The following is a 17,817-nucleotide window of genomic DNA, read 5'->3' as shown; positions in this document are numbered from 1 at the left end:
AATTCTGGGAGTTGAAGTCCACAAGTCTTAAAGTTGCCAAGGTTGGACACCCCTGCAGTAAATGATGGTCTTTCTTCTGCTTTCTGGATGGTATTCCATTCCGGCACCATCAGAACTCAAAAGAAATGCCTTATCTCTCTCCTTCTCACATGCCCGTCTTCTAGGCCAGCTTTAAAACTAGGTTATAATTAACAAAAAGGCAATGTTTTGTAACAAACGTTGTTACATTTTAACAGCTGTGGAGACCTGGGATTCTCTAGTTATGCTGAACTTAAATCTCTGCCTCTCAAACATATTGGGCAGGCTTACAGAACTAGAGTCCAGTAGTACAAGGTCCTAAAGATAATGAGCTTGGGATTTGCCATTCTGAAAATCTTGTAACACAAACTAAAGCCTTGGGTGAAGATAAATTAAGAGTGCAGGATGATATTAAATAACTCCAGCTTTCCCTTTTTTTCAAATTATTTTTTTAAATTAAAACACAAATCCTCTAATCTTAGAATTTATCCTAAGGGTAAATAACTTTCCCTCGTAGTGAAACTCTTTCTTGAAAGAAATAAATGTTAACTTTCCAATTCATTCTGAGTATATTAGATGGCTCCAAGGTTAATTATATGTCCGTATAGTGGTATCCATGCACACATATCCACCCACAGTAAGCAGTAATAACAAAGTAAATAAACCAGCAGTGAACTTCAGATATAACTTTCTCTGGAAAAGTGACTTGACAATAAAACAAGGGGAATGAGAGAAAGCTGGACTTTCCTGAGAAGCAAACACAGGAAACAGAAGTAGAATGGGAAAAGAATGACTTTTCCTAAGAGATATTCTTGGCATCAGAATCTTCTTTGGTCAACAGATGTTCATCCAAGCTCCCCTGGAGAAAAGAAATCTTAAAAAAAAAATAGGAATATTTATAAAAGCCTACTGGTGCAGCTGCAGCCATTAATGGATTACATCAATTAGAAGGTCCAATTCATGAGACTGCTTAAGATGGGAGAGGCCTAAATTATTAAGAAAGTCACCCTCTATTATCCACAGAGAGAAGTTCAATAGGTAACTCCCTAATACTTTCTTCATAGCAGCTGTCTTTGGAATTTTGCCAGGTGAGTTTATTGTCAATGAATTTGTAATCATAGAACTTTTTTACATGTCAGTTTCAAAAAATACAACCAATGACATTTAATGTCTCTATAATATTGGGATGTGTTATACCATTTGTTCTCCCAAACAGATCAACCGAATTTCTTGAAAAAGGAGAAACATGTACCATGCTGACATTGATAGGCTTAATAAAGTATAATATGTCCACATTATAAGTATCTCAGGCTTCACAGAAAGCTTTGAATTCTAGTCCTACTTTAGGCATGAAAACTAGCTGGGTGATTTTGGGCCAATCATTCACATTCATCTTACATATTTGTTGTTGTGAGGAAAATAGGAGGAATAGGAAGGAATATTAGGTATGTTCATTGCCTTAATTTATTTATAAGAGTAATAAAGATGAGATAAAAAATCTAGAAAATATCATCATCATAGTACTTTCCTTCTCTAGCTATAAAGTCTTTTTCCAAATCTAAGGTAGAAGTAGTGAGCTCATGACTGGCATGAAAAAAATAATCAGAAACAGTCCCACTATTTAACAGTATATTATTCTGTGTTAACCCAGCTGATACACTGATTACAGCTTGAGTGGATTTAAGTTTTAGAAGTCCAAGAAAATTAAAACTGAAGAGGAAAAGACATGATGCTATTTAGTTTAGAGCCTTAATTTCTGTATGATTCAAGATCAAATAAGCAACCATTTCCTCATTTTATAAACAGATGGATAAATTTTAGATATAGAGACATTTTGCAACAAAGCATGGAGTTGTTGAAATGTAAGTGATTTCATCTTTAATCCAGCTATTAAAGAATTTCCAGGAAGCCTTTTTTAAACAGAATGTTATATTCTTCTTTAGTTTTAAGAACAATGTCTTGGATTACCTAAAAGGATTAGTCTGCTCTCAAGTTCCTGATAACCAGCATTTCTGAACAGTTTCACAACTAATGCTGAGTGCATCCGACAGGTGCAATAATCCGGAAAAATGATTTCATGCCTTTAATAAATAGCCCCTGGGATGTCATTCAACCACATTCACAAAATATCTCCTGCAGGTTAAAATTACAAGCTCCATAGGAAACATGAGAGATACAGAAAGAATGGCCAATATTTAACAGAACAAATTAACCTATTAATAATTTTAAATGCTGGGATATATGTGTATCTCCCTACAGAGAGACAGGCAAATGATGGATTGATATATCTTGTTGAATTGATGAATTCTGTGGAAAAAAAATGGAAAGGAATATGTTGCTGCCTTAAAAGAAAAACACAGAAATCATGCAAAACATGACTTTCTGATACTTTCCAACCCGTACATCGAAAATGGCCATAGGAGGCATTTGTTTCTTCTGTTGTGTAATGAAGCAATACAAGTCGTCCTTGACTGACAATCAAAACTGAGCCCAATTTTTCTGTTGTTAAGTGAGACATTTGCTGAGTTTCCCTCCATTTTATGACTTTTCTTGCCACAATTGTTAATTAACTCACTGTAGTTGGTAAGTTAGTAACATGATTGCTGAGTGAATCTGGGTTCCCCATCAATTTTACTTGTCAAAAGGTTGTAAAAGGTGACCACATGACCTTAGGATATAGCAACAGTCATGAGTATGAACCAGCTGCCAGGCATTTGAATTTTGATCATGTGAACATGGGGATGCTACAAAAATTCTAAGTGTGAAAAATGGTCAAAAATCACTTTTTTCAGTGCTGTTGTTAACTCTGAATGATCACTAAATGAAGTGTTGTAAGTCGAGGACTACCTTATGTTATATCTGGATCTAATTAGAGAAAGTATGGATATATGGTGCATCTGTGTGTATAAATTCTGCCAGGACAGACTAAATATGCCTATTATGGGCCACCAGGCCTAGAATGGGGAGAAGTCGAACTGGCAATGATATAAGCAGTCCAACTGATTCCGCTGCGGGAATCTACTTGGATGACTTTCTCCTCTTTATTGTCCCTACCTGGATATAGACGATTTTCAAGCTTGAACTTTCATTTGCTAGCTTCTCCTGTGGTTTTTCAATGCATGCATACAACACATACACAAATACACACTAATGAAATGCCACATTTGTTTTTTTTCTGCTTTACTTTCAGGGACTTATCCTTATCCAGGCAGAGTTTTGAACTCCTTATGTTATTTCTTTACAATATTTTATTTTCTTGGAGGGAATAAGAATACATCACTGTTCTCCTTTTTACCTGAGAATCTGTTTATTGTACAACAAGGCTACTAATTTGGCATATTATATATGTTGAGCTATGCACTGTTCCCACAGCTAGTTTTGGGTCATTTGGGAACCTGGCACATGATATGAATTACAAAAAGAGGGCATTTAAGAGAAATGAAAATAAAAATTTGTGAGGGGAGAATGGGTCTACACAGGCAGGAGCAGAGGAAGGCAATCTCATTCTTATTGAAATGTTAAGACAAAGACAGAATTTTTGTTAAAAATGAGAGTTTTTAGAAATAGTCTTAAGTACTGAAGGTCTCATAAAAATTATTTCGGTGGTGGTGGTTGGTATTTTATCCTTATTTCATGTATCATTTTGAAATGTAATGGCTTCCCGCTGGGCAGACTATGAATACTACATAAAATCCCAGAATGGAAGAACTGGAAGGAACCTCAGAGAACATTTCGAATGCAGAACTACATTATCTGAGACAGACAAGAGATCCAGCCTCCAATAAAGAAGAGTCTGCCATCTCTAAAGAAAGACATTTCCATTGCTGAATAGAGTTCGTTGTTATAATTTTGTCCCCAATGTCCAAATAAATCTACAATTAGATCTACAGTTAAATCTATAATTAAATCTGTAATTTACTCTTTTTGGAAAAACCCTGAACAGAACTGGCACAGCTTCTATTCGACAGTCCTTCTTTCTCTGACGAGATTTATCATGCCTCCCATCCCAATCTTCAGACTAAACATATTGAGTGCCTCCAACTATTCTTATATACATTTATTCTTCTAGGATCTTTATCTTCTTTGATTTCCTCTAGACATATTCCAATTTCTCCATGTCTTTTCTAAAACGTCGCCCTGGGTAAATATTCCAGAGCAGTTTGATCAATGTAGAACACAAAGGAACTATACATCTGTTGATACAGTCTAGGATTACATTTACTTTTTTCCACAGCTGTTAGTGGGCTTAAGGAGCACTGAGAGCTTCTCCACCATGTCTTTAACAGAGTCTGGACATCATTTTAGTTAGACATTCATGCCTGTGACAACTGCTCTTCCTCTGGGCACCAGAATGGGCGTTGGTAGAAGTTACCCTGAATGCCCTTTCTATCTATGCTGCGAGAGAGCCCAGGATGGGTTGACTCCTTCCTATGATGTCATTTAGCTGAGTCTGTACTAAGATATAAAAGCCAGCCCCCAGAAGTTACCCCAGCTTTGGCGAAGATTGAAAGGTGTCTCTGAAAGGTGTCTCTGAAAGCACAAATGAATACAGAAATATGACTTACCCTCTACGGATGAATCAAGGGAGGGGCTGAGCTCTCTCGCAGCATAGATAGAAAGGGCGTTCAGCGTAACTTCTACCAATGCCCATTCTCCTCCATGCTGCATCGAGAGCCCAGGATGAGACATACCAAAGCTTGCATGTCCACGGATGGGTCCTCGTCCGGCTCATCACACCGACTGTTGAACCACTCGTTGAAGCACCCGTCTGCCGAAGGCTGAAGTTGCCGAGGCAAAGGCATTCAGACGGTAGTATCTGATGAAAGGAGACGGAGATATCCACGTGGCCGTATGACAGATCTCCTCCAAGGGTGCTTGGGTAGCCCAGGCAGCCGAAGTGGCTGCGTTTCTGAGAGAGTGAGCCGTCAGACCTCGAGGAACCAGAAGGGCCGCAGCTTTATAGGCCTGCTCAATGCAAGATCTGACCCACCTGCTTATAGTAGGAGAAGAGGTGTGCCACAAGTGAGAAGGGAAAAGGAAACAAACATGGCTTCTGACTTCCTGAAGGAGGAAGTGCGCTTAATGTATATTCTAAGAGCCCTTCCTACGTCTAGCGTGTGCCACTGCTGCTCTGAGTCATGGTGCGGGAGGGGGCAGAAGCCAGGCAACATAATGTCCTGGGACCTGTGGAACAGGTGTTAACCTTTGGAAGAAATGAGGGGTCCAGACTGAGGACAACCCTATCATCGTGAAAGGAACAAAGGTCCTATCTGATGGAAAGAGCAGCAAGCTGGGATACCCGCCTGGCTGAAGTGATGGAAATGGGGAACACTACCTTCAGGAAACGGAGAGACAATGTTCTAAGGGGTTCAAAGGGGGGCTTCGTAAGGGCATTAAGGACCTCATGAAGATCCCAGGAAGGATACCTGTGAACCACCGGGGGTGCAGGTTGGAAGTCCCCTTTCAAAAAAACTTCCTGACTGAAGGGTGATGGGATAAGGAAGGAAGTGAACCCCATGAAAGAACCGAGGAGAGGGCCTCAACCTGCCTGCGTAAGGTGTTGGGGGCCAAACCTTTCTACAGATCATGCTGAAGGAATCTAAGAACCTATGCCAACTGGGCTGAAGCAGGAGAGAGACCCTCCCTAAGGAACCCTCGGGAAGGGCCTTCCAGGTGGCATCATAGATGCGCCTTGTAAAAGGTTTGCGAGATGCCAGGATAGTGATGATGACCCTTTCAGGAAGATCAGCCACCCCTAGCCGCTGCCGCCGAAGTGCCACATGGTCAGCTTGAGCCACAGGGGCTCCGGGTGGAGCAGAATCCCCTGATGAAGAGAGGTTAGATGGACTGGGATCCTCCAAGGAGAAGCCCCCGATAGGTTGACCAGGTCCGCAAACCAGGGCGTCCTTGGCCAATAGGGTGTCAGGAGGAGGAGCTCCGCTCGTTCCTCCAACATCTTCCGAATTACTGCTGGAATGATGGGAAGCGGGGGAAAGGCATAGAGGAGACTTTTGGGCCATCTGCACCAAAGAGCATTGGTCCCCTTAGCTCCCTGGCAAGGAAACCTGGTGAAGAATCTGGTGACCTGGGCGATTTGAGGAGTGGAGAAGAGATCCACCTCCGGCGTTCTGAATCTGAGGGAAAGGTCCCTGAATAGAGACGGAGGAATGGACCATTCTGCCTGGTCGCCGAGGCTCCTGCTCAGCCATTCGGCCTGGGAGTTGTCGATCCCAGAGATGTGGTCCGCCAAGATTGACAACAGGTGTTCCTCTGCCCATAACACCAACCGTAGCGCTTCTCCTATGAGAGCTCTGGACCTCATCCCCCCTTGCCGGTTGACATGAGCGATGGTGGCCATGTTGTCCATAAGGACTAGAACATGAGAGCCGGTCACTGAGTGCCTGAAATGCTTGAGAGCTAGAAAAATGGCTCTGAGCTTTAGCCAATTTATGGGAAGGGCCAGATCTGACCTGGACCAAGGTCCTGAGCTATCTGGCCCTGCATATGGGACCCCCAACCCAGGAGGCTGGCATTGGTGGTTATCACTAGCCTCTCTGGGACCCTGAAAGGGAGTCCCTTCCAGATTAACGGGGAACGCCACCAATTGAGAGATCTCTGGATTTGTGGTGGGAGTGGGACCTTGATGGATGAGAGGCTGGTTCCTGTTTGTTGGTAGGGAAGCAGGAACCATTGGAGTGGATGGGAGTGGAAAAATCCGTGGCTCTGGAGATATGACAGGGTAATTTGCAGATCCCGATGGGCTGCATGGATGGAGGACAGAATCCAAATGTCGTCCCAGTAGCATTGGATCCTCATTGGAACAGAACGCAGAGATGCCATCAATGCTGCCAGAACCTTCGTGAAGACCCTTGAAGCCGATGAGAGGCTGAAGGGAAGTGCTTGATACTGGTAATGGGTATTCTGATAACAGAAACGGAGAAACTGGCGATGATGAGGCCAAAAGGGGATGTGGAGGAAGGCTCCATGAGATCAATGGAAGAGAGGAGATCACCCTCCCGAACGCTCTCTAAAATAGAATGCAGAGTCTGCATTTTAATTTGTCTGTATTTTACAAATTGGTTGAGAATTTTTAGATCCAGGATGGTTCGCCACCCCCACCCCCCCGAGGCTTTGGGAACGATTAAAAGGCGAGAGTAAAGCCCACGTCCCCGTTGAGAAGGGGGAACAGGTTGAATAGCTCGGATTTCAAGGCGTTGAATGGCCTGTTTCATGAGGTCTTGCCTTGAAATGTCCCAAGAGACAGGCCAGCTCTTCTTCTTTTGAGGGTGGCATTAGGAAGTCCAATTGTAACTCTGACCTAATAGTGCAGAGCACGCAGGCATCCATTGTTGACTCCTCACATTTGGAGGCGAAGAAGGCTAGGCGACCTCCGATGGGTGGGGAGAACGAGGGATTACTTAGAGCAACGGAAGGAGCGACCCCCACCCCCTCAAAAGGGCTGTTTACCAGTAGAAGGTTGTTGCCTGCCAGATGTTTCCGCATGTTGGTCTTGGCGTTAGGAGTATGGACTCTGAGACTGGGGGAAGCGGGATGAGGTCTCCACTCAAAAGGCAGGAGGGTGATAAGGAGCTGGGTGATAGTCGGCTCTCTTCCCAGAGGAAGAGAGAATCTTACGTTTATCTCTGGTTTCAATGCGATAAGGTTCCAGAGCATCGCCAAAAAGCTTATCGCCCGCGAATGGAACTGAAGCCAGCTTCCATTTACGCCATGACTCCGCCTGCCAATTTCTGAGCCATAACAGTCTTCTTGCTGCTGCTGAAGATGCCATGGCCCTAGATGCAAATTTGGCGGAATTGAGAGTGGCATCTGCAGTGAATTCCGCCGCTGCAATAATCTTATTAAGGTCTTGGTGAGACTGAAGGTCAGATGTAGGCAATCTAATCTGGAGTTGGTGCAGCCACTGTATAGATGCCCTTGTGAAAAAAGGATGCTGCTGTTGAAGGCCGAACAGCCCATGCAGCGCCGGAATGTCAACAGAAGGCACTGCCAGGGCATTGTCCAGGGCTGCGCTGACATCGTAGAAAAGCTTATCCAGAGAAGATGGGTGAGGACCTGCCAAAGGGAAGTGCACTGTTCCTTGACCATGTTCAGAAGCAAAGTGGGAGAAGGCAAAACCCCTGCATGCACTATAGGCTAGTCTCGCTGGCTAGAGGGATTTCCTTGTGGCTCAGGAGCCACTTCCTCTGGCGACAGCTTGGCAGTGACCAAGGCCTTGCTGAGTAATGGCCTGAAGAGAGAAGGATTGAAGACCAATGCAGAGGATGTCTGCTCTGGGTGAGAGTCCTCTTCCTCTGAAAGATTTTGGTCAAAGGTCTCACCCTAAATCAGGGTGATGACACAGGGAACTTATAGATTGAGAAGAGAGAAGGGCCTGAACCCTTTCCAGAGGTCAAAGAATTTGCTTGAAGCCTTCAACCAATCCCTGCCTAATGGCCAATGAGACAACATGACAACATCTTGGATATTCCCTCAAAGGTAGAGGTAGAAGGCCGAAGGCCCACTGCTGTGGGAGTGAAGGTGGCTTCAGGTCTAGATTGAGAAGAGGGTCGAGGCCTGGAGGGAGGGGGAGGAGCATAGGGTCCAGAAGCCTGTTGGAAATAAGGCCCAGTTCTGCTTAGATCCTGAGGATCATATTGTACTGCCAAAGCCTCAGGAGACCAGGATGGAGGATGGAAAGGCTCAAGATAACTTCTCCTCCCCTGGGAGGGCTTGGCTGAGGCCCACGGGAATCACCTGAAACCTGCTGTAATTGCACTCCCTTCTGTTGAATAGTTCTGTTGAACTGCCTCTCTAGGGCTGCATGTCTGCGCTTTAATGCCCTCAACTCAGCCTGAGTTGCCTTCTTAGGGGCTAGAGCCTTAGCTCTGATTTTAGCAGCCACCTCCCTCTGGACCAATTGGGAGCGTTGCCTACGTCTTTTTCTCTTATTGGGCTTAAGATATTGTTCCACTGGGGGGAAAGCTCTGCCTGACCCTTGTCTTGCTCCACTGTAGAATAAAGGCTCTTGCGATGGAAAGAAACTGTTTGTAAATTTTTCTATTAAGTCCCTTAGGGTATAAATGGCCCCTGGGCTTACAATATGGCCGCTCACCTCGTGGTGGAAGGCTTCAATCCAAGATGGCCACTGACTATGGGAAACAGGTTCCGAGATCGAAGAATCGCTCCTTAGGCTATAAAGAGCCCCGAGCGAAGTCAGCAAAGGAAAGGGCAGCCTCTGGCCACACGATCAGCTGGCTGACGCTTTTATGACCACTCAAACTGCAGGCGTGGGGGAGGTCTACAGACGCTGCCCAACTTGCCTGAACAGCGCTCTGGCAACGCTGCTCCCAACGTTGCAGGAGAGAGAGCCCTGCTCTCCTGGAAGAGCAGCTGCCCTGGGAGCTGCTTGAAGCGAGGAAAAATGGTACTGAAGATCGCTGGTGAGTGCTAACTATAACAGAACGCTTTCAGAGACAGAGCTACTGACTGAAAGGAGCTGAGTCAAAAGCTGGGGTAACTTTCGCGGTCTGGCTTTTATATCTTAGTACAGACTCAGCTAAATGACGTCATAGGAAGGAGTCAACCCATCCTGGGCTCTCGATGCAGCATGGAGGAGAAGTGTTATCATCAATCAAGAAGGGCCTGGAATCTATTCTAAAGCTCAACAAACAAGGAGTTATTCTAGGCAAGCTGGACCCTTTGCATACACTGACTGGCTAAGGAACAAGCTGCAAATGTTGGCCTGTCCCTTTTTTATTTTATCTCCATGCATCAGCTGAAAATAAGCTTCCTTATATTTGAATAAAACTACCACTCTCCGTGTGAACTGGGACCATGTTTTATAGTGCACTAAGATATAGTTTATGTTCAGTTGAGGACACCCACCTTCATACTTTCCAGTTGACCATATGAAAGTCGATGAGAGTAAGAAATAGGTCTGTTTATGTGGCTGTGTCCTCTATCCAGCTCTAAACTCTATTTGGTCAAATGGAAATATTCCACTAAGTGGGGAGGAGGTATTTACTACATTATCTACCATTTATTTCTCTTCCCATTTTACAAGATGCCCAGATATTTTAAATATTGCACTGTGATATGCTATCAACCAATAAATGTCTCTGAACTCTGGATTTAAAAGAGCAAGCAGGCAAGAGAAGTTGATTTGTCCTTCAGGGAATCTTCAGAAATTTGGGTTGAAGAATTTGATGAGAAGCCCAAAAGACACATCTGTAGGGGGTAGCATTATTAAACAGTCACAGGCATGAGGAGTGGGTATATGTATAGATCTGGTAACTCCCCAGCCCCATTTCCCTCCAGCATTATCCCTAAATTAAAAAAGCCAGCCAGATTCACATAGCCATAGACTTTGATGCAGGGCTTAATAACGACAGATAATCTGCTGACTTTTAAAGAAAACAACATGCAGCTTCTTCAACATACACACTCCAAGAGTTTTCTGCAGTAATGCACTAATAGCATTCAGCTTAATCAAATTTTATCTTGAAATTTGTTCAGCTGAAAACAGTCAATTGCAAAATCAATAGCTCTGTGAAATTAAATATATCTCTTCTCTGTTGCCAAATTCCAAGAGATTGCCAAGTGGTGAGAATCTTCCCAAATTATAACAAAATTGGAAAGATGGATAGATGCTCTTTCCCAATCTGTACAGACAACGGTTGACTTAGTGACTTGACTTACAACAGTTCACTTAGTGACTGTTTGAAGTTACAACAGCACTGAAAAAAAGTGATTTATGACCATTTTTCACACTTATGACCATGGCAGCATCCCCATGGTCACATAATTTATATTTGGATGCTTGACAACTGGTTCATATTTATAAAAGTTACAGTGTCCCAGGGTCATGTGAGCAACTTTTTCAACCTTCTGACAAGACAATAGGGTAGCTGGATTCACTTATCAACCGTGTTATTAATTTAACAACCTCAGTGATTCACATAACAAACGTGGCAAGAAAACTCGCCTAACAAATTTCTTACTTAACAACATAGCTATTGGGCTCAATGATGGTCGTACATCGAAGGCTACCTGAATTTATTTTTATTTGGTACTACGACAGTTGGGATTCTTATTGAGGGAGAGGTTAGCCTATTCTAGAAAACAGGCTTTATTTACGCTGTGAGCCAATCAAAAAGAAAGCTATAAAAGGTCTTTCAAATCCAAGTCATTCTAAATAAATGGATTACATGGGGAAGAAGATGCTTTTAATTTGTCTAAAACCTTTTCTCCTCAAGCTAAAAGTTGTATTATTTGGTGGGGGAGGAGGAGGAGGAGAGAAAGAGAGAGAGAGAAATTTCCTGTACTGCATAACAAACACTTGAAGATGCATTGAAATCTTCTCTGTTGGTTTAAATCAAGGAAAGAGAAAGTAAATGGCTGATCTGTATAATACACTAGTCATGACTTTCCTGCATGCTTCAGCAATATAATTAGGAATTTCCTCTGGACCATTTTAATAATCTCCTATTTAAAATGTTAAAATGTCAAGTTGATATTAATCCTAAACACTAGCATTCTATATGCACACATTTCACAGGATAAGGTTCAAAACAGTGCTTTTAAAAAAAGTTTCAATATATTGCTTAGAAGAACAAACTGTAAAATTGCCCTGTAGACTATTTCTCTTGCCACAGAAACCAAATCCACACAGAGCACAAGACTCTTATAGCCATAGGTTTACACATTCCATTTAATAGGGCTATAAATATTTGGATACATATACTCAGATTCTAATTAGGATTGAAATTCCCGACACTTTGAACAGCCAATTAAAGTAGAGAATTTCCAGTACTAACATAACCAATGTGAGATTCACTTCCCAGAAAAGGTCCCTGGCCAATTTTCTTTATTATGATATATGCTCAAGATAAGTAGTCAGAAGAAAAACTAGCCATTTTACCAAAATATTTGGGACTCAAATTATTAGCAGATTCAGTAGCTAACAAGCACAGGTTTCATAACTGTAATATAAATGGCTTTTCGCTATGCCTTATGGCCAAATTTGAAAAATCGATATATCAGCTTGGCTGGATAGATTAGATTTTATCTTTTATTTAATGCAATCTAAGAAAATTTTAACTCAGTTATATAAAACTGCAAAGTACTACTTCTCTCATCAACTTCTGAATGAAAAATGCCTGACAAAATGAAGGGGAGAAGGTGGAGAAATCCCAGTTTTGCTTTTCTGACTTGATCGAGAATAACCATGTCCGACTTGATCATAAATAGCTGAAGCTTGCCTGGTATATTGCATGGGATTTTCTCATTTTAGGAGAAAAGTTTACGATTTCCTAAAGCCTTTATAGTCCAGGCTTTTTTCCCCTGTAATGAATCATTTTGATTATGAACTAATACTGATAATCGCTAAACAAAATTGGCTATTTGAATTGTAATGGTTATTCAGTGACAATGTATGGTATTTATATCCAAATTGAAGTGGCTCAGATAAACCATCACCACTTTTTTCATTATCTTTTTCATTCCAAAGCAGCTTGAAAAAATATTTTGCAATTTTGTCTAGAGACATCGACACTTTGAGTGCAAATTGCCAATCCTTGGGCTTACTGGTCCCTGGTTTGTGAAGAGCTCAAAATGAAAATCCCATCTACAAGATTTCCAGGCTGAGCTCCTTAGACAACAGATGGAATCCAAACATGGACGTGAAAAGAAGGGATAAGCCATATAAAAATAAACTGATATGAAGAATAAGGGAAGAAAACAAACTCACGTAGTTCTTCCTGGTGTCTCTCAGTCTGCTCAAAATAATGACGGAGCTCTTCTGTGATTTCCATGTTGTCGAGGTCACATTCTATGTCCTCTTCACCTTCAGATTCTGAATCTGTTTCACAATCTTTCTCTTCTGCTCTCCTTTTTCTGACATAATGCAGGTCATCCTGAGGCCTTGGATGATACCGTGGTACCGAGGATACGCTGTCTGAGGTGGAGAAAGAAGATGGACCAGTTCTCCCTGGAACATTTTCATCCCAGTCAGAATAACGTTGATGTTGCTTGGAAGGATGAAGTGATGGATTATATAGGGATTCCATGGCTTTCCTATAAGCATTTTTATGCCTATACATCCACTCCATAGCTTCACTGTAATGTTTCCAATATCTTGCATACATTTTTTGAAAATACCATGGTCCTATATCTTGACATACAAAATTTGCCTAAAAAGGAAAACAAAATTCAGCAGTGTAAGATCTCATTCCTATATAATGTTTTGTAAGCGTCCTATGTGTCAAGAAAACAAATACTTGTTCCCGCATGACATTGCGTATTACTTTATTATACAATATGTAAAACAATGGGAAATACACAGATAAATGTCTTCTCCTCTCCCACCCTACCCCAAAACTATTAATCAGTCTAATTTTTAAATATATCATTAAACAGATAACCACCAGAAATGGGATGTATCTAGAGACATTCCAACAATTATAATCAATTATAATTATAATACATTACAATTATAATACATTCTTGTTGCTCCTACATATATTTATGGCTGTAATTGTTTTTATCTCACTATTAGGGCTGTCAAAAATAGAGATTCTACCAGTTCACCAGATATCTAAAATTTCTTCAGTTCAGTTCAGTTCAGTGAGGAGGGAGGGAAGGAGGGAGGCTAGAAAGAAAATGAAGATGAAAAAAGACTAGAATGTGATCAAAATAGAATGATTCCACTAGAGCAGGGAAGTCAAACTCAGGGCCCGCGGGGTGCTTAGATCTGGTCTGCTGAACCACACTGGAAAAAGGACTGGCGTGCGGTGCCTCGGCTCGGCCCAGGCCAACCAGGTGCTGATCTACAAACTGGTGATGGCTGGCAGAGTGCTTTAGGAGGCTGTGGCAACTGAAGATGGAGCTCGGGAGGCTGCACGCACCCCTCCCGAGCTCTGTTTTCACTGGCAGAGTACTGGAGGAGGCCGTGGCAGCCAAAAGTGGACCTCAGGAGGGCCATGAGCATCCCTCCCAAGCTCCATTTTCACTGGCAGAGTGCTAGCAAAACAAACTACTAGCAAAAGTGGCATTTGATCACAAGGCAAGGAGGCATCGACAAATGTTTCCCCTTTTGCATTTGAACATCCAAAAAGGGACAGGGAAGGAAAAAGGGAAAGACAAAGTAAAAGAAGGGAAGATGGGAAGAGAGCAAGGAAGGAAAAAGTAGGAAAGAGGGAAAGGAAGAAGGAAAATGAAGAGGGAAGGAAAAAGAAGAGAAAAAGAAAGGAGGGAGATTATGAGAGGAAGGGAAGTCCTGCCTTAGCACTTGGTCACCTGCTGCCCTTTCACCATCCCATTGTCTCCTCCTCCTGACCTCTCCTGGTGGTCTCCCATCCTATAGCTAAAGATGCTTTGGTTACAAAGCCAGGTCTCCTTGCGTGGAGAGAAAGTGGGCCTCCCTCTGACCCACACACTTTACCTTCCTGCACACACCATGATCAATCTGGCTAAGGCAGGCATGATATTCCCCTCTGAAAAAAAAATCGGGGCCGGCCAAAAGAGACCCCCCACCGCCCCCCACTTGCGCCGCCCGCCGCTCACGCCGCCCGTTGTCCCCCGCCCGCCCAGGCTCAGCTCGTGCCGCCCGCCACCCACCCGCCCGGGCTCAGCTCGCGCCGCCCACCGCCTGCCCGCCCGGGCTCAGCTCGCGCCGCCCGCCGCCCGCCCGCCCGGGCTCAGCTCGCGCCGCCCGCCGCTCGCGCTGCCGCCCGCCCGCCCAAAAATCGGAATTCCGATTTTAATCGGAATAATATCATGTCTGCTAAGGGGAGTGAGCAGAGCAGCAGCAGCCTCGAGGTAAGTGCAGCTGGGCACCCTTTTGGGGAAGCGGGGCTGGGCTGGCCACTTGCCCTCCACTGCCTAGGGCTCTGGACAGCCTGCACCGCCATCCGGGGGTCCGCCAAATGGCATGAGAGTGATAGTGAGACTCCTCTGGAGGACAAGGGTTTGGCCATCTCCTTGGTCTCGCCTTCCTCTGCTGGAGACAATGGATCCCTCCAGCTCTGCCCGGGCCAACACAGGCACCCCCGACACCAATGACGTCAAGCTGGCCACACACACCCTGGCCAGGCCCCCCTGAGGTCAAACACAACTCTCATGCGCCCACAATTAAATCGAGTTTGACACACCTGCATTAGAGGAGTATTACAGTAATGCCATAATTATATTAATCTGTTTAAAAGATAAGGATTTTATGAGCCCAGATTCTGTATGTTGTCCAGAAGGGAAAGGAAAAGTCAGAAGTCTTCCAATACAATTCCTTGTCAATTAAAACAAGGAATGTTAATCTAACAAATCTTTGGAATTCTATTCAAAGCTATGTAATCAAGCCTCATATTCCTCTCCCTTAATATATAGCATGTGGATCATGCATCCATTGCCTGAAAAACATGCTTAGCAGTTGTGAAGCATTTTGTGGGTTATGGCAACTGGAACTTCTTCATCAAAGATTACTAGCTTTTGCATCTCTCCTCTCCATTTCTCTCAACTACTTTGCATAGGAGGTTGAATGAATTGCCTGCAGATAGTCAAGAAAGAATTGCCCAGAGTTTTTTGTTTGTTCATTTGTTTTGGGTACTCTTTTACAGTAAATCTTTGGTTGACTTCAATTTAATAGTCTCAAACATGCTGAACACATTATTTGTTTAAATTATTCATTTAATTAAATGTTTACTGCCATATATTATTTGCATGAATTATGCAATAACCCATAGAATGATGATTGGTGTAAACTATTTAATTAGGATTTAATAGGCATTAAGGTTAATGGACACCCCTCTACCTAAATGTGCCATTAAATTAAGGTTTTACTGTAGTTAGATCTTCTTTAGAAAAGAAATTTAGAAACAGAAATTTAGGATTATTCTATCTAAAATGTATGGTATCTAGCATTTAAGTTATGTACAGAATCTTCTTAAATACAAGTAGGCCACAAAAGTGTTTATCAGAGTCTAATATTAAATTCATCATTTGTTAGAGGTGAAAATCAAAACTAAAAAGGTGAATAATAAACTAAACATAGTCTGTTGCAAAGAAAATGCATTTGTTATGACAAATAATAATGGAGTTTATAGGATTAGAGATTTGATTATTTCATGGGAAAGCCTAGATCTGTCCAGTAAAACACAGGTAGTCCTCAACTTACAACAGTTCCTTTAGTGACCATTCAAAGTTACAGCATCACTGAAAAAAGTAACTTATGAACATTTTTCATACTCATGACCGTTGCAGCATCCCCACCGTCATCAAAATTCAGCACTTGGCAACTGACTCATATTTATGACCTTTGCAGTGCCTTGACATCATGTGATCACCTTTTATGACCTTCTGACAAGCAATGTCAATGGGGAAGCCAGATTCACTTAATAACTGTACTACTGACTTAACAACTGCAGTGATTCACTAAACAATTGTGGCAAGAAAAAACTCACTTAACAAATGTCTCACTAACAACATGAATTTTGGGCTCAATTGTGGTTGTAAGTTGAGGAGGACTACCTGTACATTCTACAGAAGAATTGGTCCTAAGTTCCAACTTGGCCCTACAATAAATTCTTCTTAAGCTTTGAAATTTTATAGCAGTCTTCAAATTATATTATATATGCACTATTTATAATTGAAAAACCTTCTTTAATTTACAGTAAAGTCATCAAATCCAGTTTGATGACTAGGTTTGGTTAAGGCACCAGACTATAAAGCAGGAGATAATGAGTTTTAGTCCTGCCTTAGACATGAAAGCTGGCTGGATGACTTGTCAATCACTTTCTTAGCCTAACGCACCTCAAAAGGTTGTTGTGGGAAAAATAGGAGGAGGAAGGTGTGTCAGATATGTTGGCCTCCTTGAGTTATTTGTAAAATAATAAAGGTGGGAAACAAATATATAAATAACAATAAAAATGCAATCATCCTCTCAACTCTTGGGGAAAGGAACTGGGATTTGAACTTGGTGAATCTGCCTGGAACACAAGAAAATTGGTAAATTATTGGCAATTATTTAGAAAGGACTAAAATATAGTTCATAGATAGTATGACATACTGTATCATTCAAATTCTATAATATTAACAAACATATATTAGATTGTAACTGGTAAAGAAATGGTGAGATATCGCAATTTGAATGCCAAGTGGATAAAAGCACCCAGTTCTCTAGGCAGCATTAAGAAAGTGATTTGCCACTGTCTTTTTCATCTATAAATACGTATTTAAATTCTAATGTTGCCTACATCCCTAATGTTCCCTGATAGTTACTCATCTAAGTGCTAATAAGGCTTGTCCCTGTTTAACTTCTAAGAACAAGATTAACCAGGTACTGCCACCTGCTGAAACTGGTACACATTATCACCTCTGCATAACTTGTACATCTAGCTATTTTAATTTCCTCTAATCTAGGAGCGTCAAACCCAATTGCATCATGGGCTGTATCGTGATGTTTTTTTGTCTTTGTGGAGCCGGGCTGAGCATGGCCTGCATGGGCTGTATCTGGCCCATGGGCCACCAGTTTGACAGGCCTGCTCTAACCCCTTGCAGGATCTGTCCCTACTTGGGAATGGAGGTAGCGTAAGACTTGTCAGAGGCGATGTCCTTTCCTTATATTGCTACATTAAAAAAATTCATTGAAACGCTGGCTGGGTCTGGAGTACTTTAATAGGCCAAGAGATTAGATGTAGAAGGAAATGGAGAGATAAGCTTACCTCTGCATTGATCATTTGGGGGGACAATTTACAATAATTCAAGCTTACTTGATATTGTAATTTACCCACAGGCATTTTAATTCTTCTA

At 42.3% G+C, this 17,817-nt stretch overlaps 1 protein-coding gene across 1 annotated transcript in view; it reads right to left on the bottom strand.

The window, feature by feature from the left end:
• GEMIN8 (gem nuclear organelle associated protein 8) overlaps positions 1 to 17,817 on the bottom strand; it is a 57,397-nt gene that overhangs the window by 21,773 nt on the left and 17,807 nt on the right. Inside the window, exon 3 of the mRNA XM_026666933.2 lies at positions 12,767 to 13,208. Within this exon, the coding sequence (XP_026522718.1) occupies positions 12,767 to 13,208 (442 nt within the window). The remainder of the gene's footprint in view (positions 1 to 12,766; positions 13,209 to 17,817) is intronic.

This window comes from Notechis scutatus, chromosome 5 (genome assembly GCF_049901735.1).
Source record: "Notechis scutatus isolate UNSWTSFEM ecotype Mainland chromosome 5, rNotScu1.2, whole genome shotgun sequence".
Classification (NCBI taxonomy): Eukaryota; Metazoa; Chordata; class Lepidosauria; order Squamata; family Elapidae; genus Notechis; species Notechis scutatus.
The sequence above is the reverse complement of the archived record's forward strand: the minus strand, read 5'-3'. Positions and strand labels throughout refer to the sequence as shown.